At 49.8% G+C, this 23,221-nt stretch overlaps 10 protein-coding genes across 10 annotated transcripts; 4 read left to right on the top strand and 6 right to left on the bottom strand.

Moving 5' to 3' along the window:
- Positions 1-594: 594 nt before the first annotated feature.
- On the top strand, positions 595-1,888 carry N7503_005455 (NADP-dependent oxidoreductase; the record flags this gene model as incomplete). Its single annotated transcript, XM_057065002.1, has 5 exons — positions 595-770; positions 822-937; positions 990-1,157; positions 1,220-1,351; positions 1,404-1,888. The coding sequence occupies 5 exons, from the start codon at positions 595-597 to the stop codon at positions 1,886-1,888; spliced, it is 1,077 nt and encodes a 358-aa protein (XP_056922745.1).
- A 122-nt stretch (positions 1,889-2,010) lies between these two features.
- N7503_005456 (uncharacterized protein) lies at positions 2,011-3,056 on the bottom strand (the record flags this gene model as incomplete). The annotated part of the gene is made up of 2 exons (XM_057065003.1): positions 2,011-2,861; positions 2,942-3,056. The coding sequence occupies 2 exons, from the start codon at positions 3,054-3,056 to the stop codon at positions 2,011-2,013; spliced, it is 966 nt and encodes a 321-aa protein (XP_056922746.1).
- Positions 3,057-3,698: 642 nt separating this feature from the next.
- Positions 3,699-5,033, top strand: N7503_005457 (TFIIH/NER complex subunit TFB4; the record flags this gene model as incomplete). The annotated part of the gene is made up of 2 exons (XM_057065004.1): positions 3,699-3,853; positions 3,943-5,033. Exons 1-2 carry the CDS (start codon positions 3,808-3,810, stop codon positions 5,031-5,033), a joined length of 1,137 nt encoding a protein of 378 aa, XP_056922747.1. The 5' UTR covers positions 3,699-3,807.
- Positions 5,034-5,354: 321 nt separating this feature from the next.
- N7503_005458 (threonine aspartase 1) lies at positions 5,355-7,218 on the bottom strand (the record flags this gene model as incomplete). Its single annotated transcript, XM_057065005.1, has 6 exons — positions 5,355-5,559; positions 5,615-5,721; positions 5,775-5,884; positions 5,935-6,795; positions 6,850-7,049; positions 7,112-7,218. The coding sequence occupies 6 exons, from the start codon at positions 7,216-7,218 to the stop codon at positions 5,424-5,426; spliced, it is 1,521 nt and encodes a 506-aa protein (XP_056922748.1). The 3' UTR covers positions 5,355-5,423.
- Positions 7,219-8,116: 898 nt separating this feature from the next.
- Positions 8,117-9,655, top strand: N7503_005459 (actin-related protein 3; the record flags this gene model as incomplete). Its single annotated transcript, XM_057065006.1, has 4 exons — positions 8,117-8,151; positions 8,214-8,236; positions 8,312-8,670; positions 8,756-9,655. 4 exons carry the CDS (start codon positions 8,117-8,119, stop codon positions 9,653-9,655), a joined length of 1,317 nt encoding a protein of 438 aa, XP_056922749.1.
- Positions 9,656-10,543: 888 nt separating this feature from the next.
- N7503_005460 (tRNA (uracil(54)-C(5))-methyltransferase) lies at positions 10,544-12,196 on the bottom strand (the record flags this gene model as incomplete). The annotated part of the gene is made up of 1 exon (XM_057065007.1): positions 10,544-12,196. The coding sequence occupies one exon, from the start codon at positions 12,194-12,196 to the stop codon at positions 10,544-10,546; it is 1,653 nt and encodes a 550-aa protein (XP_056922750.1).
- Positions 12,197-12,596: 400 nt separating this feature from the next.
- N7503_005461 (mitochondrial 37S ribosomal protein uS5m) lies at positions 12,597-13,908 on the top strand (the record flags this gene model as incomplete). Its single annotated transcript, XM_057065008.1, has 2 exons — positions 12,597-13,626; positions 13,691-13,908. 2 exons carry the CDS (start codon positions 12,597-12,599, stop codon positions 13,906-13,908), a joined length of 1,248 nt encoding a protein of 415 aa, XP_056922751.1.
- A 717-nt stretch (positions 13,909-14,625) lies between these two features.
- N7503_005462 (DASH complex subunit DAD3 family protein) lies at positions 14,626-15,314 on the bottom strand (the record flags this gene model as incomplete). The annotated part of the gene is made up of 2 exons (XM_057065009.1): positions 14,626-14,880; positions 15,081-15,314. The coding sequence occupies 2 exons, from the start codon at positions 15,312-15,314 to the stop codon at positions 14,626-14,628; spliced, it is 489 nt and encodes a 162-aa protein (XP_056922752.1).
- A 1,042-nt stretch (positions 15,315-16,356) lies between these two features.
- N7503_005463 (putative serine/threonine protein kinase (Nrc-2)) lies at positions 16,357-18,272 on the bottom strand (the record flags this gene model as incomplete). Its single annotated transcript, XM_057065010.1, has 2 exons — positions 16,357-17,393; positions 17,450-18,272. The coding sequence occupies 2 exons, from the start codon at positions 18,270-18,272 to the stop codon at positions 16,357-16,359; spliced, it is 1,860 nt and encodes a 619-aa protein (XP_056922753.1).
- Positions 18,273-19,874: 1,602 nt separating this feature from the next.
- Positions 19,875-22,715, bottom strand: N7503_005464 (uncharacterized protein; the record flags this gene model as incomplete). The annotated part of the gene is made up of 1 exon (XM_057065011.1): positions 19,875-22,715. The coding sequence occupies one exon, from the start codon at positions 22,713-22,715 to the stop codon at positions 19,875-19,877; it is 2,841 nt and encodes a 946-aa protein (XP_056922754.1).
- Positions 22,716-23,221: the final 506 nt, after the last annotated feature.

Consider the following 23,221-nt stretch of genomic DNA (forward strand, 5'->3'; position numbering starts at 1 on the left):
ATCTTTAGTACTTTTGCAAGGTCGAGAATTAAAAAAAGAATTCCAAGGTTTGAAGTTTTGGAAGAGCTGTCCATATGTTTGAAACAATCATGGAGCTTTAGAAGGGGTGAAAGACCCGCGCTAGCTGAAGAGGCCCATACTTTCTTTAATAGACCCACCAATCAAATTGATGAAAGATCTACACCAATCAACCCTGGGATTCCAATGCTCGACGCTTATGTAAAGTATCTTATTTCCCCCTCAGTAAGCGTATCGCTCCGCCTCGATGCCTATCCACACGTCCCTTTCCCGAACACATAGGACCCGACTTCTTTTCACCTTGAATATCAAAGTAATGTTTGCCAAAGTATAGAAAGACCTCGGCCCACACCGTTTTCGGAGGCGGAGGAATCGTCCCACCGACGGGTCGGAATAGGCTCCACTCCGGAATTCCGTACTCTGTATAGTTTTTTACCTTTAACCTCTATCTATAAAACCCAATTCTCCTGGTTTTCTCCTAGCTCTGAATACCTTGGACAATCAACAATTATTCTTTGCTCATTCTTCAGGTCTCTGATGCTATTTTGGTGACAACATTGACCGAGTTCTTCAACAATGTTGTCCCTTCACATCCCATCTTACTCGAAGCCATCCGAATACCAGCTTTCGGAATTGCCAATCCCGAAATTAAGTACTGAGACAGATGTTCTCATTAAGGTTCATGCCGCGAGTATCAACCCGATTGATGTGAAAAGAGCTGGTGGGGCACTCAAGGTAGCGGTCAAAGACTCGTGAGTGCACTCTTCTTTCTCCGTCGTGTATACAATCTTACCCGGTAGCAGGTTCCCCTTTAAGATTGGATACGATGCTTCCGGCGTTGTCACAGAAGTTGGCCAAGGCGTATCTCGCTTCAAAATTGGAGATGCAGTTTACGTCAGACTGCCAGAGATCAGTCGAGGTACGGATCAAACCAAAGTAAATAGATCGCCAAAGACGCTGACGTATTCCAGGCTCATGCAGCGAGTATGTGACATGCGCGGAGGACCAGATTGGTTTCAAGCCTCCTTCCCTGTCCTTCGACGAGGCAGCTTCAATTCCCTTGGCAGGCATGACAGCGCTCCAGGCTCTTAGAAAGCATGGTGATCTTGCTGGAAAGACCGTCTTCGTACCTGCTGGCTGTATGTGTTTCTTTACTGACTATTGACTACATTAATAGGATACCTTGCTGACACAATTGTAGTGAGCGGTACTGGTCTATTTGCGTGTCAACTAGCCAAGCACGTGTTTCATGCCGGCAAAGTAATTTCCTCAGTCTCAACCTCGAAGATCCCCAAGGTGAAAGAGCTTCTAGGTGAAGGAACGGTCGATGAGAGTAAGATAAGCCCAACTCTTTTAAGAGTTTGCAAGTATTGACAAATGGCCAGTTATCGATTACACCAAAGCCGACCCAAGGGATGTCATCGAGAAAGGCTCAGTGGACTTCCTATTCGATACAGTCGGCCTTGCGATGGAATATCTCTGCCTCATGAAGCCAAATTCAAGCCGTATCGTGTCTGTTTCTACTACGCCATCAGCAAATGTGCTACAAAACTCCTCATTGATGAGAATGGCTAATAGTCCCACGATTCCCTTTTATGTCCGGCCTATTCTGAATGCCATGGATTCCGTTCGCAAGTTCAGAGCCGGGCGATATGGCGTTGAGTATGAATACATGATTTTGGAGTCGAGCGGCAAGGATCTGGATGAGCTTCGGGGGTACGTTGAAGATGACAAGCTTAGGACAGTTGTGGGCACAAATGTTGAGCTTCGCAACTTAGAAGCGGTGCAAAAGGCCTGTCAGGTTGTTTATGATGGCAAGGGTGGTCTTGGAAAGTTGGTTATCCGCGTTGTTACCAACGAGAGCTCATAAGGTTCAGCCCAGAGCTCTGTATAATTACGGTGAACTTCAAAATTCTTGCAGTCAAATTCAAACAATTCATAGCGTAAATAGCGTATATTTCAGACAAATACAGATTGTCCCTCATTCCGACTTCACAGGTTTGCCTTTCTTAGCTCAGCCTCCGTCCATTCCCAAAGTTGCCTCCCCATATCGACACTACGCGCGAATTTATTGTCGCGCTTCAGGTTTCCAACGGGAACATAGTAACCGCCATTCACAATATCCCTCTTCTTTGCCCCAGCAGCCGCCCACAGCGAATTGTATGCTCCCTGCTGAACCGTCGACCCCATAAGTTGCAATGTCTTGGAGCCTAGTGAGAAGAGAGGCGTGCGTGAGCCGATTGACTGATACAGATCCGTGAAGATAACTCCTGGATGTACCGAGACAGAGGTGATTGATGGATGTCGCCGGCTGAGTTCAGCAGCAAAGAGAATGTTGGCAGCTTTTGATGCTCCATACCGAGCATTGGTGTTGACCTTCTTAAGTTTTTCCTGGTCGAGCATAGTAGCAAAGCTTGGGGCGAGATTGTGTCCCACCGAAGAAAGAGACACGACACGGACGTCGGAGTGGGGCTCCTCTGCTGTCTTCAGGAGTGTTGGAAGTAGGAGCTTCGTTAAGAGGAAGTGCCCGGTGTGGTTTGTTCCAAGTTGGATTTCATGGCCTAGGTCTGTCTCGCCTGGGGGCAGAGACATGACGCCTGCGTTGAGAATCAAGATATCGAGTCGTTCGGATTGAGCAATGAAAGACTCGGCAGCTTTTCGAATTGAGTCGGTGGATGTCAAATCCAATGGAATCCAGGTAATCTCGACATCATTCGAGACAGATGATCTGATTTCTTTGATAGCATCTTTAGCTTTGGATTCCGTGCGGGCACCGAGAAAAATCTTCTCGGGGTTGTGTTTGGCCAGTTGGAGAATTGTTTCCTTGCCCAGTCCAGCATTTCCTATGATGTCGTTAGACGTCGCCCTTTTCATTTTTTTAAAAACTCGCCGAGGAATTCGGAGGGTTTAAGGCAAAACATACCACCAGTGACTAGCACAACTTTCCCCGTTAGATCCAGTATATCATTGTCAGGGTTGAAACAAACTCCTCCAATGTAATTATAGGGGTTCACGAAGGCCGTAGCAAAAGACGCCATCTTGAAAGGAGTTGAAGGTTGCTTGGAATTTTACAGAGTCTAAGTCGAATGCAACAGGTTAGGACACTTATAGGTGGCATCGGTGTAACTAACCCTCCGATGATCTTCAGAGATAACAGGTTCCATGATGCGCCTCTAAAAAAAGCTTTAACCTTAAAATAAAACTAGGTGTGAACCTCGGCAATTCCCTTGTTAGGATTCGTCACACTTTCTTCAATTCGGACCAAACTTGAGCCGTTCTCACAACCCTCGCAATCGCCCCCGATCCACAAGTAGAACGGATTACGGAGTATAGAACGGAGTATATACCTGATATCACGTAGTTATGTTCATGTGAAATACTGTAATAGGGATCAAACAATGAGCTCATTTCTAAAGATCATGTGGGTTGGTTTGTCGATGACATCACCCACTAGTACATTTGACGCGATTGAGCAAAGGTCAACCTGCCGATATAGACATTGAGAAGCTGAACAGAATCAAGGTGAGCAAGATAAATTCTCGGTTCCTTGCAGAGAAGTATGCGGTGCAACCAATCGCAGCCGCTCCGAAACCCGGTTATCGCCTCGTGACCGTTATCAGCTTCACTCTTTGTTCTCCAAGTAAACCATTTTCAAGCTACTGGAGCACTGGAGCCTTGATTGTACCTTCAACCTGCAAGGCTCGAAAAAGCTGAGGCTCCCATCGAGTCTATTCTCAGCCTCGACCATCTCACAATGAACCTCCACCCTCACTGATAAGCTCCATCACCATGAATTCTGTCGATGCGTCCGAGCACTACGACCTAGGAGCCACCGGTCTGTCCCACCTGTTCCCGAGCTTGAAGATGAAGAACTGCCGTCAAAGCACTCTCGCACGTTGCACAAACTAATTCTTGAATCTCCAGATCTTGCTCCATCTCTCCTTACTATCATCCTCGACACAAATCCCCACGCCTGGGCAGCCCTCGAAAACTCACTCCCACTCTCGAAAGCCGTCGCAAACATCCTCGTGCTTATCAATGCCCACCTAGCCTGCAATTACGCAAACGAAGTTGCTGTCGTCGCATCACATAGCCAAAAAGCAGCATGGCTCTACCCAGTTCCCAGCGACACGCGCGAGTCCGCAGACCGCGACGGTGACGTCGCGATGAACGTTACCAACGGCGGAGCACCCGCAGCTCAAACAAATAAATACCGGCCCTTCCGTTTAGTCGAAGAGCAGGTCAACAGCAACCTGAAAGCGCTTCTAGATACGACAAGCAGTGATGACATTCGCGACAATACATCGACCATGATAGCCGGCGCGCTAACACTAGCCCTAAGCAACATCAACCGGCGAACAATTGCCTGGGCCGAGGAGCATGGCGGCGCGGAACAAGACGATGCGGGCGAAGGAAATGGAGGCAGAGGAGGTGGTGGCCAGGGAGCGACATCGAACAAATACTCCGCCGACGACGATGAGCGGCTGCAGAGCCGCATCCTGATTATATCGGTTAGTGGATCCGGCGACGCAGCACACCAGTATATTCCCGTGATGAATAGCATATTCGCATGCCAACGGCTCCATATCCCTATCGACGTATGCAAGCTCAGCGGCGATGCGGTATTCCTGCAGCAGGCCTGCGACGCCACTAAAGGCGTGTATATGGCCTTGTCAGAGCCGCGTGGACTGCTACAATATTTGATGATGGCGTTCCTGCCAGATCAGCGTTCCCGTCGGCATCTTGTGCTCCCAACAAGGGTGGATGTGGACTTTCGTGCTGCCTGCTTCTGTCATCGGCGGGTGGTGGATATAGGGTTTGTGTGCTCTATTTGTCTGAGCATATTCTGTGAGCCACCGCCGGAGAACACTTGTTTGACTTGTGGGACATCATTGGATGCAGGTGATTATGGTCTGAAACCGGCGCTCATTCCGAGGAAGAAGAAAAAGAAGAAGCGGGTTAATGGGGCTTCGGCGGCTGGGACGCCTATGTCTACTCCTACGCCTGGTCCTTAAGTTATCTTACTACATAAAAGAAATGTTCAGATCATGTCTTGAAATCCAACCTTGCTGGTTTCAATTTTCTATCTTGGAGATTTGTACAGGCAAAACGCCACACAAACAGAACTGGGAAACAACTGATTTGGAGCCATTTGTAGCACCCTTAGGAACCAAGGAAGCACGAAATTTCACCTGAGAAGTTTGAACAGTCAGTGGCGTTGAAAACATAACGGAAATAATATGCTGAGAATTAATGGACACATAAAGATAATGCAAAAGGGGAATAGTTGCGACGCCAAACCAACAAAACCGATGGGGGGAATCAAAGTCAACAAGGGTGATTTAGCTCAAGCATGAATGTGACAGGTTGAATCGTAGCGCTGGCCTCCTGCGGGGTAACAATGGTCACGGATCTTGCGTCGGACATTCTGCTGCAGAGAGATCAAGGCCGAGACAAGATTTGTCTGTGTTTTCGGGGTGCGGGCTGTATGGGCGACGTTGAGGTTCTTGATGTTTTCTTTTCTTCGAACCTTTCGATATGCTGGTAAGGTTGGTTCAGCCACTGCCATCGATTGAATCGATATCGTGGCACTCACTTCTTGGGTCGAATCATCATTCCTCCCTGAGCAACGGGTGCATGGCTTGGGTTGCGTGACATCACGCACTGGGCCTTTCCGTCTCTGCTCGAGAGCGAGCCAATGGCCTGTAAGAGCTGATTAGCAGGTTTAGGTTTACATGAAAAGGGGAAAAGCTTACAAAAGAGTCAGTATTGTGAGCGAAGAAGAGAGCGATGCCCTCATTGGTCTTTTTGACAGCTAGGAGTCCAAGGGAGGCATCGATGTCACTGTTTTTAACCGCCGGATGACCTGAATACCATTAGCAACCCGAGATTTTGACTGAAGATGGTCATACATACCAGTGAATTCGTTCTCGAGCATGGCAGCAATGGCCTCTTCTTCGTTCACCTGGTCGAAAAGACCCTCTCGAGCCTTTCTGTGGCTGTAGTAAACTCGGGTCGCACATGTACTGGCGGCAAAGGTGGAGGCAATGTGCTCTCCAGTGCCAGAGGCCACAACGGCGACTGCGCACTGGGTTGGGTCAGTCGGATCGACAGGAATAACATGCGTGCCGATACCGATCAGAGCCGCCGGGCCAATGCGGCCAGGGTGCTTCATTCCAATGCCTCCAGAGGAGGATCCTGCGGCGATGTTGCCGTACTTGTCAATTGCGATCGCCCCAACGGTGTCCGTGATGAAATCGTCTTTATCAGATGGAGGGTTGGCTGTGTAAGCGTCCTTGTCTGGAAGAGGCACACCACTGGAAGACTCCGCCGAGCCATTATCTCCGTGAGTTGATGGGGTACCGTCCGATTGGATTTTTGGTTCAGGACCATCCAAGTCCTTGGCCTGGGCATCCATGACTCGAAAGGGTCTCTCTTGGATGTCAAGTCGACGAGCAGCATCCATGTGCTTCTGGATACTCGGGAAGTCTGCGGGGATGAGAGGCTTCGCCCGACGGAGATACTCCGCTTGGATCTCCGTCTCGTCTTTTGGATTCTCACGTTCCCATTCGGCGATATCAAAGGTCCAATTCTTAAAGCGCTGGCCTGCGAGGGGCGAAACCAACACATCATTGGGAACCACGACTACATTGTTATTCCATGCAAAGTTTGTAGCACCTTCTCCGCAGAGCAGGTTTGGTGGAACGCGCGACATGCCAGGAGACTTGCATGCCTTATCGTAGATGCGACGGGCAAGTTGGATTGGATTCTTGACACCTATTACCAGTTTAGCTTTAGCGAACCATGCACCCACATACGCAGGCTACTCACTGGGTACAGCACCAACGGCTCCGCTGCGACCAAAATGATCGACGATCGAGGCATCACACTCAACAATGCCTTGTTCATTCAGGTTACTACCTAGCCCCGCATTGGTGATCGGCGCATCCTCAAGGACCATAAGTGCCATCTCCACGGCGCTGACCGCAGTTCCTCCATGACGAAGAAAGGCCATACCTGCCTCAACGGCGCTTTTGATACTGTGTTAAATTCCTAGCCTTTCGAACTTCGGGGGAAATAAGGAAGAACTTACAGCTCGCACACCTTCAGGTGCTTTACCTCATTCTCGCGGCTATGATACCCAGCCCCGGCGTGGACAAAGATCGCGAACAGATCATCAGTGCCTTGAGCTTTCGCCATTGTTGACTGAGATTGGTTTGACTGAGCTGGGGACTAGAGACGGGATACTTGAACTTTGAGACTCGGGTGTGCAGTTTTTAGTATCAGAATGAGTGGAACGCGTCAACAACAGTTGATATTGGGGTGTAATGCTGCGGATTCCGAAAGGCCTTGGATAGGCAGCGCAGAGTCTCCGGGAAATAAACAGGCCGGGTAAAGCTGAAGATGCAGAAGAATGGACTTTCTGCGGGCCTGCTACCTGGATGAGAGGAACGCGTCCAAAAGTCTTCAACACAAGCGGGCGTTCAAGCTCTAGCGCCGTGGCAACCAGAAACGATAAGCTGCTGTATTTGAGAGTTCACAAGGAAAGTGAAGAGTTTCCACAGTTAGAGCTGATCATACGGAGGCACAGACAGGAAGTAAGAATAATGAAGGAATCCGCTCATGGGGCACCAAGCATAAAAAATAGGATAAACGATATGAGGCCCCCCTGGCAACAGGGATTTTGGAAAACGAAGTATTCAACTACGTTTGTATGTTATCTTCATGCAGACCCGCTCTGCACTTGCCTGGTTTGGTATCTAGCAGCACCCATTGCTTCTTTCTTTTCATTCCATGTTCATATAGAAAGCTGAGATTACCGTCGTAGTGCCTGCCGTAGTGAGTTTCCTTCTGAGCATCAGTTTAAAACCTGGAGCCTTGGAAAATGCACAATTAAAACATCTTCAGATGCATGATCAATAGATCGCATTTGAATCTGGAAAATCAAAAATAGCCGGGCACATGATGTTGACGTGACCCCCAATTATGTCAGCATGCCTCCCCGCCTTGTCTGCCTGAGCTCCGCCACGGTTGACTTCATCATCCCCCCATTCTACTCGGCGGACTTAAGCGCGGGCCTTGATCTCCTTTAACCGCCATGGCCTCTCAAACACCAGCCGTTGTCATGGACAAGTAAGCCCTGTTCCTCCCCAGGAATTGACTCAACAATGCTGACCCAGCCTCCTTTCCCTCAGCGGTACCGGTTACTCCAAGCTTGGTAAGTCTAGGTGACCAGACATGTAGGTGGAAATTCAGAATCTTCATGGCTAACCATGCTTTACTCTTACTGCAGGATTTGCCGGTAACGATGCGCCCTCTTTCGTCTTCCCTACAGCAATTGCAACCAAGGCCGGTGCCGGGAGCGCTGGAAGCTCGGGTGCGCGGCCCCCCGTTGGCACGAAGCCATCTTTCCTAAGCAGTGGTGGTGGAGGTAGCTCTCATCTTTCTGCAAAGCGTGGAACTGAGGACCTGGATTTCTTCATTGGTGATGAGGCTCTAGCTGCTGGCAATGGTCCTGGATACGGTGTGAACTACCCCATTCGACACGGACAGATCGAGAACTGGGACCATATGGAGCGTTTCTGGTCGAACTCAATCTTCAAATACCTTCGAGTTGAACCCGAAGACCATTACTTTCTTCTTACTGAACCTGTAAGTTCAATTCCGCGCGGTCTTTTCTCCCATAGGCAACGTCAATGCGGAGTGCGGAGACTAAACAATAAACGTGGAATTATAGCCTCTGAACCCTCCGGAGAACCGTGAAAACACCGCCGAAATTATGTTCGAGTCTTTTAACTGCGCCGGTCTCTACATCGCCGTCCAGGCCGTGCTCGCCCTCGCTGCCTCATGGACCTCTTCCAAGGTGACCGACCGATCCCTGACCGGAACTGTCATTGATTCCGGTGATGGTGTAACCCACGTTATTCCCGTGGCCGAGGGCTACGTCATCGGATCATCTATCAAGAGCATTCCCATCGCCGGTCGAGACATTACATACTTCGTGCAGAGCTTGCTGCGTGACCGTGGTGAGCCAGACAGCAGCTTGAAGACCGCCGAGAAGGTGAAGGAGGAGTACTGCTATGTGAGCCCGGACATCGTCAAGGAGTTTGCGCGCTACGACCGCGAGCCCGACCGTTTCTTGAAACACACTGTCACCTCGCCTAACGGCCGTAGCGTTTCCATCGACGTTGGCTACGAGCGCTTCCTTGCTCCAGAGATCTTCTTCAACCCCGAAATCTACTCGTCTGACTTCTTGACCCCGCTTCCCACCGTTGTTGACGGTGTTATCCAGTCTTCGCCCATTGATGTGCGAAGGGGTCTCTATAAGAATATTGTCTTGTCTGGTGGTTCCACCTTGTACAAGGATTTCGGTCGCCGTCTACAGCGTGATATCCGCCACCTGGTCGATGCCCGTATTCGCGCGTCTGAGGCCCGCAGCGGCGGTGCCCGCTCGGGTGGTCTTGATGTCGCAGTCGTCACACACAAGCGCCAGCGGCACGGTCCCTGGTTCGGAGGCAGTTTGCTGGGTCAGACGCCTGAGTTCCGGAGCTACTGCCACACCAAGGCCGAGTACGATGAGATTGGTCCCAGTATCGTGCGGAGATTCGCTCTGCTCGGTGGGCCGGGAAGTTCCTAGATTGTGGGCCGAGGCTCCCTTTTTTTTATCATGTCCCCTGTCAGCCGGTGTAGCTGGACGCGCTTTGTTCATAGTCCTTAGTTCTCTCTCATGCCTTGTGTGCTCTACGTGATGTTTTACTCTTTACCCCTCCACCTTTCCTCTTATTATCCAAGGCGGGCATGGCGCTGGGCCAGCATGCTAAATCTGGTTGCCGAGTATCTCAGATAGAGGAGGATGATTTGGTCGTGGTTTGCCCTTTATTTTGATAGTTATTCAGAAGCGTATGAAACAAAAAAAAATACAAAATTTACATTTATTCTTTACTCCTGCTGGGACTACCAGTGTGTTGCTAAGTAGTTCAGCGGTGTATGACGACTTCTATAGAGTAAATTTCCATGAAACCTTCGTCTTGAGCTACTTGTACATTCTACCCATCTAGTATACCTGCCCACTTTTTTTAAATACCGAAGTATCATATTACTATAAAGGTACATCCTTCCAAGATTATATCAGACACAAGCTTTTCTATGATAGCGCCTTCAGATACTAAAAGCTGATCCTTATGCACCACGCCATCATGGAAGATGGTGCCATTCATTAGGGAGGAGAAAAGGACAGGTAGGCTATATCAGTGGGTCAAAAAGGGCATGAAAAAGCGTGTAGAGAACTAAAAGCTCAATTGGTAGGTTGGATTAAGGCTGATAGTCATGAAGTGATGTATAAATAGCAATATTCAATGTAAATTTAGTATTTCCCTGCATTTTGGTGATCCCATTGACATTTCCCACATAAACGCCGTCAACTGTATGCGAATATTCAACGTACATCCAGCCAACTCGATATCCAGAATCAGAAGACTATTTGTATTACGACGTATTATTCAAAGATTCCACCTCAGATACCAACTCATGCCGATTCCTCCTTCTGGGGAAACTCGGTTCGGTTCAAGATAGCAACACCCTCGACATGGCCTGTCTGAGGGAAGAAATCGAACCCACGAATGCTCTCGATCTCATACCGAACATTCTGCTTTTCATCTCCCTGCACCATGACCGCAACATCGCGAGCCTGGGTGTGGACGTTGCAGCTCACGTAGACAATACGGCGAGGTTTGTAAGAGAGAAGCTGTTGCAGGAAGTCCTCTGAACAGCCTTTGCGAGGTGGGTCAATGACCAGCAGAGTCTGGTCGGCAGGGTATGGGACGTCCTTGAACAAGACGGCTGCATCTGCCGCGGCGAAGCCGGTGCTGGGCAGGTTGTTGGCGCGTGCGTTTTCACGGGCACACATGATAGAGTCACCGGCGACATCAACACCGAGACTAGATTTGAAAATCGGAGACAGAGTAATGGTGAACAGACCCGAGCCCGAGTAAGCGTCGAGGAGGTATTTGATAGGACGGGGATCTTGGTCGTTGCCAGCGGGGATAGCTTGGGAGCGAATGAACTCGGTGAAGCCAGATAAAATAGAGTTGTTGTTTTGGAAGAAACCTCCGGCCTTGTTGCTGAAGGCATAGTCGTCGACATACTCGACAGATGTGGCATTGTTATCGTTAATGCATCGCTTCTCCTCAATGTAGTTTTCGCGTTCGATGCGGATCACATCACCAGTATCTGCGCCTGGGGTTGGCATTAACCATGAAGGTGTCTCCTGAGTCTCCTTGGTCTCGGTCTCCTTGGTCTCGGACTCGGCTGCCGGGGCTTCTTTGGGAATTCGGTAGGTTGATTCGCGCATGAGCAGCGTTGCGCCTTTCTTGTAAGAACGAATATTTTCGGCCACGCGCTTCCTCTCGCTCTTGAGACCACGGCGCACAATGTCTGTTCCCAAGGGACAGTCTTCAATATCCATATCTGCCCTGCGGTTCTTGTATGTAAAGCCAATGGGTGGCACATTGACCTCTTTCTCCGATCCATCTGCGTTCTTGCCCTTAGCACCGCCTTGCGCAAAATGCGGGGTAAGCTTTGTTCGATATCCATATGTCAATGGAGATGGGAACGTCTCTCCGATAGCAGGAACAAGTTCTGGGATCAACCCAGAGAAGTTGGCGTAGGCTTTCTCTACGATGCGACGCTTGTGGGCCAGCTGGTCTTCATAAGACATCATCTGCAATTGGCAACCAGAACACTTGGAGAAGTACTTGCAGCCAATGAGCGCATCATCGCGCTTCGGTCCTGCTTCGATGACGCTGAGGAAATCGGTCATAGTATAGGAAAAAGCTGGGAAGTGTCGAATCACTTTAACTCGGACTTTGTCTCCCGGCACAGTGAATGGTACCAAGTATACATGGTCTTTGTTCTCAGACAGCGCCAGGCCATCGCCAGTCGAGGATATCTCGGAGATTGTCACATCAATTTCGGTGAATGGCTCTGGGAGGGAAGTTGGAGGCACTGGAGCGCTCTTCTCGCCGTTGGATTGGTCTTGTTCGGGTTCGGAGCGGTTCTTCTTGATCAGTTGATCAATGTCGGCCTGCAAGACTTCGTCAAAGCCATTGGCTTTAGTCCGATCGTTCTTGACCTTCTTCTGCCTTTTGCCGCTGAAATGTTTCTTCGGAGGGGTCGACATTATTGCTGCGGGGACTGGCGCATTCGCTAGGTGGCGATGGACGGAGAAATTGGATACGAGGGATGCTCGAATGATTGAACGGGATGAGAGTAAACGAGGATTGGTCTGTCGCCAGAAAAACGGCCGCAACAGAAACATGTACAAAAGACAAATTTACTTTGGATCCAACAAAAAAAAGTCGCGGAGAATTGGAGGCTCGAAATTCTGGAAATTTATTAGAAACTCATCTACGAGGCTGCTAATTGGTTGTTCACTGACCGCCCGCCGAGCAAGAAATTCCATCCCGAATCACTCCAAACTGCCCCGTACGCAATTGTGCTCTATCATTGTCGTCGTTTTTTCTGTTTCTGTTTCTGTGCTTGTAGCTAGCGTGCAGCTGGCTAGCTTAACATTTTTCACAATGAGTCTTGCACGGCCATCAAGATGTCTGCTATGCAGCTTCTCTCGTGTAGCCACCCCAAGCACGCGAGTGCCTCGTCGCCAATTCCACCCGACTCCTGCGATTCTGTCGAACCGGAAACCCAAGTTCCCCAACATCAAGGCTCCCGAGGACCAAAATTTCAATGCCTCTCATTCTGGCCCGAAGCCCAAAGACTACGAGCCCTACACCGCAGAGCAGAAGGCCCGCTTGGGAGAGGAGTACTCGGAGGCCCAAATGAAGGCCATCGAGGCCGGTGAAGCCGCCATTGACCCCAAGGACATGGCCGAACAGTTCCGCCCGCGTACCGACCCGCTGAAATTCAACTACCTGGACGACTTCTCCGTGATCGAGCCCGGCATCGACCGCAACACCCGGGCACCCCAGTCGAACTCGGACTACAACTTCAAGCTGAAGAGTGAGGATGACTTCGTGGAGGACTTTGGCCGCTTTTTCGCCGAGCTGCCCAAGGATGCTACTGGTGCTGACTTTGTGCGGTTCGGTGAATCGCTGCGGTTGACCCATGGCAAGGAGGAGAACGAGCTCAACCCGCATAGCGCATTGGTTCCGGACCTCTTCGGCCCTGGGGAAACTATTGACGATCCCCGCGTGGAGGAAAAGAAGAGCGCTGCTGAACGGGGCGAGAAGGAGCGTTCCCTTGTGGCCGAGGAGCTGACTGATGCCTTGAAGAGCCTTCTCTTGGCCACCGGATACACCAACCGCCAGGTTAACGAACTCCGGACCAAGACCCTTGTTTCCCACAGCGTCGTGAACCAGACCCGTCTTGGTAAGGTCCGCCGCGCTTACCGTCTGTCCATTGCTGGTAATGGCAACGGTCTGTTGGGAATCGGTGAGGCCAAGTCCGAGGAGGCTGCCGATGCTAAGATTCAGTCGCAATACCGTGCCATTCGCAACATGCAACCAATTCCTCGTTATGAGAACCGTACCATCTTCGGTGATGTCAAGGGCAAGGTCGGCGCTGTTGAGTTGCAGTTGATGCACCGTCCCCCAGGTATGTTTAACGTTACGCCACTCTCGTGAAACTCGATATTCAGTTCAACTAACAATCCTTCCAGGCTTCGGTCTCCGTGTCCAATACCTGATTTACGAAATGTGCCGTGCTGCCGGTATCCATGATCTGGCGGCTCGGGTCTCCCGCTCGAGAAACAAGATGAACACCGTGAAGGCTGCGTACGAGGCGCTCATGGGCCAGCGCAACCCGGAGGAGATCGCTCGGGCCCGTGGCCGCAAGATTGTTGATGTTCGCAAGGTGTACTACGCTGGCAAGGTTTAGGGAATTTCCCCTCGTGTATATAATGTGTTCTGATTTCTCTTCTCCGCGTGTTTCCAAATCGCATGTACTTGTACCTGTACCAGTTTGTTCTTTCAAAAGAGGATATATTCAACTACCTATCTCAATGTCAACTTTTGTTCTAGCAAAGCCAGAAAGGGCTATAATCCAGCTGGTATTATCTGCAGTAGTGCACGATCTTTATTCGCTCATGATCGATACCTTGCACGGCGGTTTCTGTTGTTTTGTTTATTTGTGTTTGATATTCACTGTTGATTGTTGATCTATGTGGCTATGTCACGTGATCAACCATTGTATACACCACATGACCTGTTGACATGCTGGCTCTGTTTGTTGGGATCCATGGATATCAATAAACCGTTCAAAATGGCTCGGTACTTCTATAGCCCTCCTTCCAATTTGATAGTACCTTGTTCATATCATGAGCTTGTTATAAGGCGGGGGCGATCTTCATTATTGAAAGAGATAGATTTCACATATGAACACATATTTAACTCAAATTTATGTTGCATTGAATGTACTAATGAGAAGAAAATACAGAGAGCAACATTGTACCGAGCACCAACCCCATGGTACGATATACGGTGTACTTCCCAGTCTAGGTGGACGCCAGTAAACACAAAAGCCCCGGGTATATATACGCAGAAACAGAACCACATAGCATCAATCGTAAAAGCAGCCCCTGGAGTAAGACTGAAATCACTGGAATGTCATGTCTCCCTCGCCCTCATACCCGCCATCACCAGTGTATGTCTGATCCCCATATTGTCCCTCTCCACTCTGCTGCTGCTGCTGCTCTTGATCCTCGTTCCAGATCTGTTGTTGCAAAACAATACTGTAGACGCTAGCCTTGAGCAAAGTGCACACGGTTGCGGTTTTGCGCTCTAGCAGACGGAGACCGTCAAGTGTCATTGAGGCGGGGGAGCCCGCGAGATCGGAGACTTTATCGGAGAGCTAAGGATTGAGCAAGAATCATTAGTTGTGGTCCAACTTCTAATTGATTGCATGCTTGAGAGGTCGGGCCGTTGTGTAGAGGGTTCATAGGTTTGGGCAGGAAAAGAACGGAGCGGGAATTGTGGTTCGGGGCAAAACAAATAATTCGGTGCGGGATGTTTTTTCCCCTGCGTGACGCCAGTCAACTAGGCTCAACTCACCTGATTCACGTTCCGAAGTAGACGAGAGTACTCGTCCAGCACTTCCTGCTCTAGTTCTGATACAAGTGGGTTGTCATTTCCTAGCAGCGGGTTTGCGGAGCGACTGCGGCCGTGCGAAGCTTCTGGGTCGGAGGTCATTTCTTGGTGTATGGGAGGTGTAGTGGTTGCGTGGTCTGGAGAGATATAGGAGTAATCTTGATCATCTTGATCGTCCTGGGATGCGAAGGCCGACATATTGTGATATTCGAGTTAGCTTTGAGCTGGATGAAGAGGACGAAAGAGGGATTGGATGTGGAGTCGTTATGATGTCCCGTGGATTTGGCTCGGGCGGAGCTTCCACTCCACGGTTCCTGGCCAGTATACAAATCCAATCAACCTCCGCATATACGAATCAATGGTAACATGCCTCTAAATATCTGCGTTCTTGTGTGGTCCAGTAAATCTAAAGTACACGAGTTTAGGGGTCTGTCTGTACCTAAAACTTGTGACAGATATGTTTTATTGCCAGACTGTACAAATTAAATTATGATCTCAAGACCACTAATTGAACAAGCACCATAAGGGCATACTCTTTCAAGGTACCAATGCTCGAAGGCTGAGGATCTCGCGCGGATCACGTGAATTCTGTAATTTTTGATTGTTGCAAAGGCACTAGACCTGGGATATAGTGGCTTCACTCCTAGATAAAACAGATGCAAAGGCCAAGATGAGCTTTCGTCGAGGGCCAAAATCGCACAATAGTACGAATCAGACAAAAACAAACCGAAGAACGCAATAGAGTAAGATAACATCAGATCCAAACAGTGTCACGAGTATCGAAGATAAGATCCATAACGCCGTCCGCTGCATCGTAGAGAAAGTAGAGCGATGTATGCCGCAATTTCAGCAAACACGCAGCAAAGTATCGCGGCGCAAGGAATGATTATTCAGGTGCAAGCTTTGCGAACAAGTAATAGGGAGTAGTTCAAGGCCTTCGACGATATGGAGAATGCAAAGATGGGTGGTGCAACACGGCCAAGAAAAAAGAAGCAAAAAAGGAAAAGCAAGAAATCGCAAAGGCAATGAAACCTGACTCAGAAGGCCCCGAAACACTCCGTACACCTGAGATTTTGCAATAGAAGGAAAAGAAAGAAAACAATTTGAATGCGGTCGTGAATGCATCATGGTCGTCAGCAAGCCGATGCCCAGGTGGCTGCCCCCGCATTTGCCAGGAGAAAGGTGAAAGCATGGTAAACAAGAAAAAGATACAATATGGGCTTGGCTCATTAAAGCGCAATCAGTGATCCCCCTCGTGGTGAAGGGTAACGCTGTTGAACTCCTCGAAAGGATCGTTCAACTCGCCGTTGGGAGTCGCGAGGCCAGAGTCCATCGGCACACCCTTCATCTTCGAGCTGTCCTGAGTACCGCCGATGTCCACGCTGGCACTCTCCTTGACATTGCGGAAGTTGATAGTATCCGTACCAGCACGGCCCTGGTGCGGGATCATGGGCGGCTTCATGTGCCGAATAAGCGCCCACTGAGTCGTGCGGAAGAAGGGGTGGGTCTTGACATCAGATGCACCGGCACGAGCGCCAAGACGTTTGGTTTCATCCTTAATCAGGAGCTTGCGGATCAAAGACTTGCACAGATTGGAGGTTGGCTGAGAACCCGAGTGCTCAGGGAATGGTACATCATCCCGCAAGATGCTGGCAAAGGTGGCATTTCGGTTCTTGCCCTTGAACGGCGTGGTCCCATACAGCATCTCATAAATCAAGATACCCAATGTCCACCAATCGACGGCACTGGTGTGGCCGCATCCCTTAATTACCTCTGGCGCAATGTACTCCTCCGTGCCGACGAAGGAATTTGTGCGGAAGTCGGCAATGCACGACTTTGTGTCAATAGTAGGCAAGGCAGCCGAGGACGTACCCCCACTGCGACCAGGAATCATCGTGGGAGCACCACCGGGTCCTGATTGTTTGGATAAGTCGAAGTCTGAAAGCATGATATGGCCAGATTGATGGAGAAGAATGTTCTCCGGCTTGAGATCTCGGTAGATAAAGCCCATCAAATGCAAATACTCCAGAGCAGCAGTGACCTCTGCAGCATAGAATCGGGCAGCATCCTCGGAGATGCACTTGCCGGGCCGGGTTTGTAGAGTTCGGAAGAACTCTCCGCCGCTGCAGTACTCCATGCAGAGATACAAATAATCTTCAGACTGGAAGGAGTGGTACAGGGTAACAATGAAAGGGTGGTTGCTGGTGGCTAAGATCTCTTGCTCGGCCAAGGCACGCTTGATCTTGTTGCGCTTAATCATTTCTTTCTTACTCAAGACTAGATTAAGCGTCAGTATATAGGGTACTTGCAGAACGTGCCATTATGTAGCTTACCCTTCATCGCATAGAGACGGCTTGACTTTTTCTCACGGACCAAGTAGACCTTCCCCACATCACCCTTGCCAATCAATTTGATCTTATCAAAACTGGCGGGGCCCACCTCCACGTTACGAATCTTGATCGAATTCGAGCTATAAGTGCGACGGAAGCCATCCCCATTGATAACGGGCACCGTAAGGGCAATAGGGGCATCGATGTCAGTGATAGTCGACTCGATAAGGGGCTCTTTACCCATCTCGGCGGTCTGGGGTCGGCCATCGCCCTGGCCGCTGTTGAATAAGCCTTGCGCATTGGGAGCAGACGCAACACGACGCAATTTGCGCGCGAGTTCCTCTTTATTGGCCGTGTTCGCCTGCTCCACAGCAGAAACCCCGGTGACCTGCAACTCGGGGGTATCGGGTGGGGACGAGGGCACAGACCCGTCGTTCCGGTGTCTCAAAGCCGGTTGGCCCTGGTGGGCGAAGTACGGATTGGCGGTGGCAGTAGGTGACATGCCATCATCCAGGGCATTTCCTTCACTGGCACAAGTTGTTGAGCGGTTGCGACCAATAGTTGGCAGGAAGCGAGATTGTCGGAAAGCGCTGGACTTTTCGTTCTTGGCGGGAGCCCCTTGGGTCTCCTTCTCCCGCTCGCCAGACGGGCTGCTAGCGTGGGAGGAAGTATGGCTGCTTGAGCTATTGATCCGGAAAAAGCTCTTGATTCTGGATTGCAGATGGCCCGACTCATTGGAGTGTTTACGGGTAGGGAGGGAAAGACCGGGGAAATTCCCGCGCTTTTCGTTCATTGCCGAGGGACTAGACGCAAAAAGCTGCGTCATGGCGGAGGGGCGGGAAAGTTGGGAATCAGATACTGCCCCCCAGAACGAGATTGGAATCTCAGTGGGAGGGTTGGACTCGAGGGAAAGATGAAGGAGAAAGCGGTGGCGGGGCGTTCAGAGAGAGACCTGGGAATGACAGGTTGGAGATACAACAGCGGGGGCCTTGATTAGCACACCAAATTTCAACGAGGGAGTTCCACCCAAAAGAATGGCAAGACAAGCACAGCAAGAAGATTCATTAACAAGTCTGCATTTTATACCCCCAATATGGAAAGAGGGAAATCAAGCCAGGTTGAAGTTCAGAGAGAAGGGGAGTCGGGGAGTGGAGAAGGACGCGGAGGCTGCTTAGTCATGGGTTTGGCATTCTTGGAGATTACTGATAAAGTGATAAAGAATCTGTTCAACCTATAGATGATTGCTATGATGATGATGTTCTTTGATAATAATTTTGGTATCTAAGATCGCGAGAATTCACCTGATATTCTGTACGATAATGTAACGAGAACATACATGAGTAACTACATGGTACACAAAGAAAAAAAAATTCCCCCCCACGGGTGGCAACATACATATTTTGCCATCACGGGTACCAAACTCTCCGAACTATGGGTTGATCTAGACTGAACTAATCACAGTCCATACTGCATCTGAGGAAATCTGGAACCAGGGGCAGGCCCACGTGATCTGTTATCACTCTTTCATTCTATCATCCCGGAGAAAGTAACATCCCCCCAGCCCTAACTGTTCCCATTCTGCAAGATCACTGGTGGAACACATACGAGTAAAGGTAAAGCATCATCTAGCCTCCACCTAGCGCTCAAAATGAAACTTGAAGATATCTCTGAAAACCTAGGGGACACGGGCTCTCAAAACTTGTTGTCGGCTCTTACCATTCATCTGCTCAAGCAAAGCCGACTTTCACGTACAGGTTTTGGCCAGATAACCTACGAACCTCTTATCACACGCTATAAATTATCACCGTAGTAACCGTAAAGTCTGTTTCATTAACAATATAAGCTCCAAGATTATATTTTATGGTTGGCCACGGGGGGGGTATATTTAATTATTTGAAAACGGAGTGAGTAGCTTTGCAAGAGAGCAATGTCTTCGTAAATTGTTTAGTCAGATACCGTATACCCCTCGGACCTTACCTCTTGTATGGCCTTCCAGACGCCTACCATACATTTGCTACGCTATATGCCCAATGTAGTACATTATCCAGCCGGCAGAGTAATCTCTGGTGAATGGCCAATTAGCACCAGGCTTCACGAGGAACTCGAGTTGCTTTCTAACATTGCATGTTTGATTTACCCTATCAAACTTAGTCAGATCTATAGACTAGCACGTTTTTATCCTTCTCGGGAGCCCGGTAAGTTCTAGAAGGAATTTAGGCCAAGCCTATCATCCCGCTAGGTGTTCTCCAATACAACTACTGTCACTACTATTACTGCTACACGACAAAATGCCACAACGCCAGCACGCTGGAACGCAGGAAAGCAGGAATAAAGACAAGCTGAACCACCCTCACCTTATGTTCAGTATTCGTAACACCCCTCAACTAACAATAAAGAAATCACAGGAGCCCCCCATTCCGTTCACTCCTCATCCCTTTCGCACAGACAAGCAACAGGACGAGGCCTTGATGCAACCCTTCATTACTCTCATCGACACAGACTCATCTTGACCTTCCTGAGCGGTGTTGGATACCAGGGTATTGGTATCAGCCTCATGGTGCTGATAACCACCCGGCTGGGCAATCTCACCATGGACATTTGCCGTGCTGAGCTGCACAATGGGTTGATGGTGGGGAATATTCACCGGCAGGAGGACTAGGCTCATTTGATCATTGTCATTCTGGCTTCCGTTGGTAGGACTTTCAGCGCCGATGGTCTCATCTCGATTACTGATTCGGTGGTGGCTGCGTTCGTCTTGGTCTTCACCCGACAAGTTTGGCTCGTTGTTCGGGGTACCACCAGACCCAACATCATCACCTGTCGAATCCTCATCTCCAAGCTCATTACCCGACTCCCCATCGTAAACATTCGCCGACAAAGACTTACCACCCTCAGATCCGGTGTCCTCGACATCATCGGAATTCTCACCCTTGGATTCGCTGAGAGATTGCCAGTCCTCACGCAATCTCTCAATCGAAGCGTCACCTTCCAGCTGGGGCCACTCATCAACGCCATCATCGGTGTAACCGGAATCTCTGTATTGCCGCCACTTGTCAGAGAAACCGCTTTCAGGCATTGGCGATGGCGGTAGCTCGAAGCAGGCCTCCGAAGACAGAGACGAGGGCAATGACGATCGATGCGGCGCGGTCGGTTCTTCGTATGAATCCATCATCTGCTGATTCCCTTCTTCGGTATTGTCAAAAGGGCGTGGAGGAGCAAAATGATGTCGGTCATGAAACCCTTGCTCCCTCTCCACCCGATTCTGATCTCTAATACTTGAAGGTAATTCTGTCATCCTGGCGATGAGCCCGTCGAAGATACTGACTTCAATTCCGTTGTCATAGGTACCATGGATCAAAGTACCATCGTAATAAGTGCCATTGACTTGGCTACTATCGACTTGAGTACTGGCAGCATCAAGAGTGCGAGAATCTTCAAGGATCCAGACCCTCCGAAAATTTCCGGTCGCGCCATGATTGTGTGCCTGCTCCCCGAACAATAACGATTCCATCCCGTTGACTTGAGTACCGACTCCAATCCCGTTGGTTTGAGCACCGACTTCCATGCTATTGACATGGGTGCCGTCGACATGGGTACTGGGAGTATCGAAAATGCCAGGCTCTGTATCTCTCTCAAGGTTCCAGTCGTTGTTGGATCCATGAAGACCACCGGGTGTGCCGTAATTGCGTTGGTCATGGCCTAGCTGGCTCAAAATCGGCAACATGTTTTGATTGAACCAGCTAGGCCACGGACTCTCTATCTGGTCCGGCCCAGAAGGGGTGAAATTTGCCGTGCCAGTCGGTTGTACACCGGGAGCCTGAGTGAAATCTTGCAAACCAGCGGTGCCCATGGATGCATCACTCAATGTTCCGGAGATATGTTGAGGTCTATATATCATAGACCCATTTTGAGGGGCATACGGAAACTGGTAAAGCGGTATTCCAGTCGAAGCAGAATATGGATGCAAGTGGAGAGGGCTGACCCCAGGCGCCAGATTAGGCGCCATGTTAGGGGCCATGTTAGGAGCCGTGTTAGGTGCCATATTAGGTGCCGTGTTGGAGAATGTTTGAAGCCTCCTCCGTGATTCATGGACAATCTGCCTCATGTTGATGTACAAGACTCTCATGTCTCGATCTCGAGGACGAGTCTCCAGTGTGCGGGCGATGATCTGGTCTAGCTCCCTGATAATTCGATCAATGGGGTCAGATAGTGCCAGCAGGTCACGATACAGGCCATCCACCCAGTTCGAGTTGCCGGCAGTTTCTTCTACCAAGCTATCAACAAACCCCCTCCAACTTTCAGTCCTGTGATCATCGGATCTCATCCAGGCAGCAAGGTAGAAATGCCCTGGCGGAAGGGCAGTATGCATCGCGGTCATCGGAAAGAGCGACTGAAAGAGCCGATCTGGCGACATTCGGCGAATAGCTGATGAGTTTGTGTTCAAGTTCAAGCTTGCATAAATGGGATCAAGAATATCCATGGGCATGTGTGGTGCGAAGATATCCGGGGGGAACCATTGCCCCGGGGGCATGTAGGGTGACAAAGGAGTTGGGAAGATACCACCATGAGCATAAGTATGATTTTGTCTGCTGTTTGACTGTGCATATTGATCGTTGGCTAGCAGGGACGATGGGAAGGTAATGTTCGCATGTGCAGGCCGAGGAGGGCTATCGACAGGCGTGGTAGACTGGGAACCCCAATGCTCAGTTGGCTGAGGAACCTGCGCATCAACAGTATCAAGAACAGGCTCACTTGGCTGTACATTACTGGTGGGTTCATTGACCATGACTTGCGGTGCAATTTCCCAATCGTGGGATGCATTCTGAAGAGCGGCGGCAGATGTTCCGCCAACAGGAACTATTATGTCCCCCAGGAGAGAGGAAGGTCTGTCAACAGGGACTCCCCTGCCCTCCACGAGAAAGAGTCTGTCAACAGGATCCATGGCAACTATTCGACCTCCAGCGGTGACTCTTTGGTGTAGCGGGGAGGAATGTGCTCGAAGGAAGCGAACGAAGCCCGGATCTTCTATTGAATTCAGAGCGACCGATGGGTTTCTGCTATTTCGGCGCTTTCGCGAGTCAAAACTCGCTTTTGAAGTCGAAGGCTTAGCTGGTCGAGATGACAATGACTTGCCAGTCGTCTTTTCTACTAGCCTATTTGGAGTATGCTCTGTGAGGGCGGGACTTTGGCGCTGAGCAGGTTGCAAAATTCTGCCTGTATCCAATATCAGCAGGTATTCATGCATACTGCTTGCTGTAGTGCTCTTCATTGGCAGGTTTGAGCTTTGCAGTGTGATACAAGCCGCTTTGAAAAGGATACTTGCATGTCAAAGTCCTAAGAACTTTGCAGCAGATATTGCCTTCCTGAATATGGAATAGCTGCTCCTTGGTGATTCAACAACCATGAGAATGGTCTGGAGTTGTACAGGCTCCCCGAAATGCCAAATCGACGCGTCACGGATCAGAATGATTGACTTACAGTATTTTGATTCAACCGTCCAGCGACAGGGGACGCTTTCCTGTGAGAGCTCCATTAGGGTTGGAATGCTGTACTTCATTATGATCAAGATCCAACCTGTGGCATACCTGAAAGACAGAAGAGACAGAAACTACTCGTTGTGGCGTGGTTCGCCTCGATCGGTTGAATGAGGGAAAGGGCGACGGGAGGATGATGCGAAGGGAAGAATGGAGGCGAGGCTTCAAGTGACGGAACGATTAACGCCTAGGGCGCTTCAAAAAATCAGAAGCAGAAAAAGACCATCATCTCGAGGATTTA

The sequence above is a fragment of the Penicillium pulvis genome (genome assembly GCF_028828015.1).
Source record: "Penicillium pulvis strain IBT 33274 chromosome Unknown contig_23_segment0_segment0, whole genome shotgun sequence".
Taxonomy (NCBI): domain Eukaryota; kingdom Fungi; phylum Ascomycota; class Eurotiomycetes; order Eurotiales; family Aspergillaceae; genus Penicillium; species Penicillium pulvis.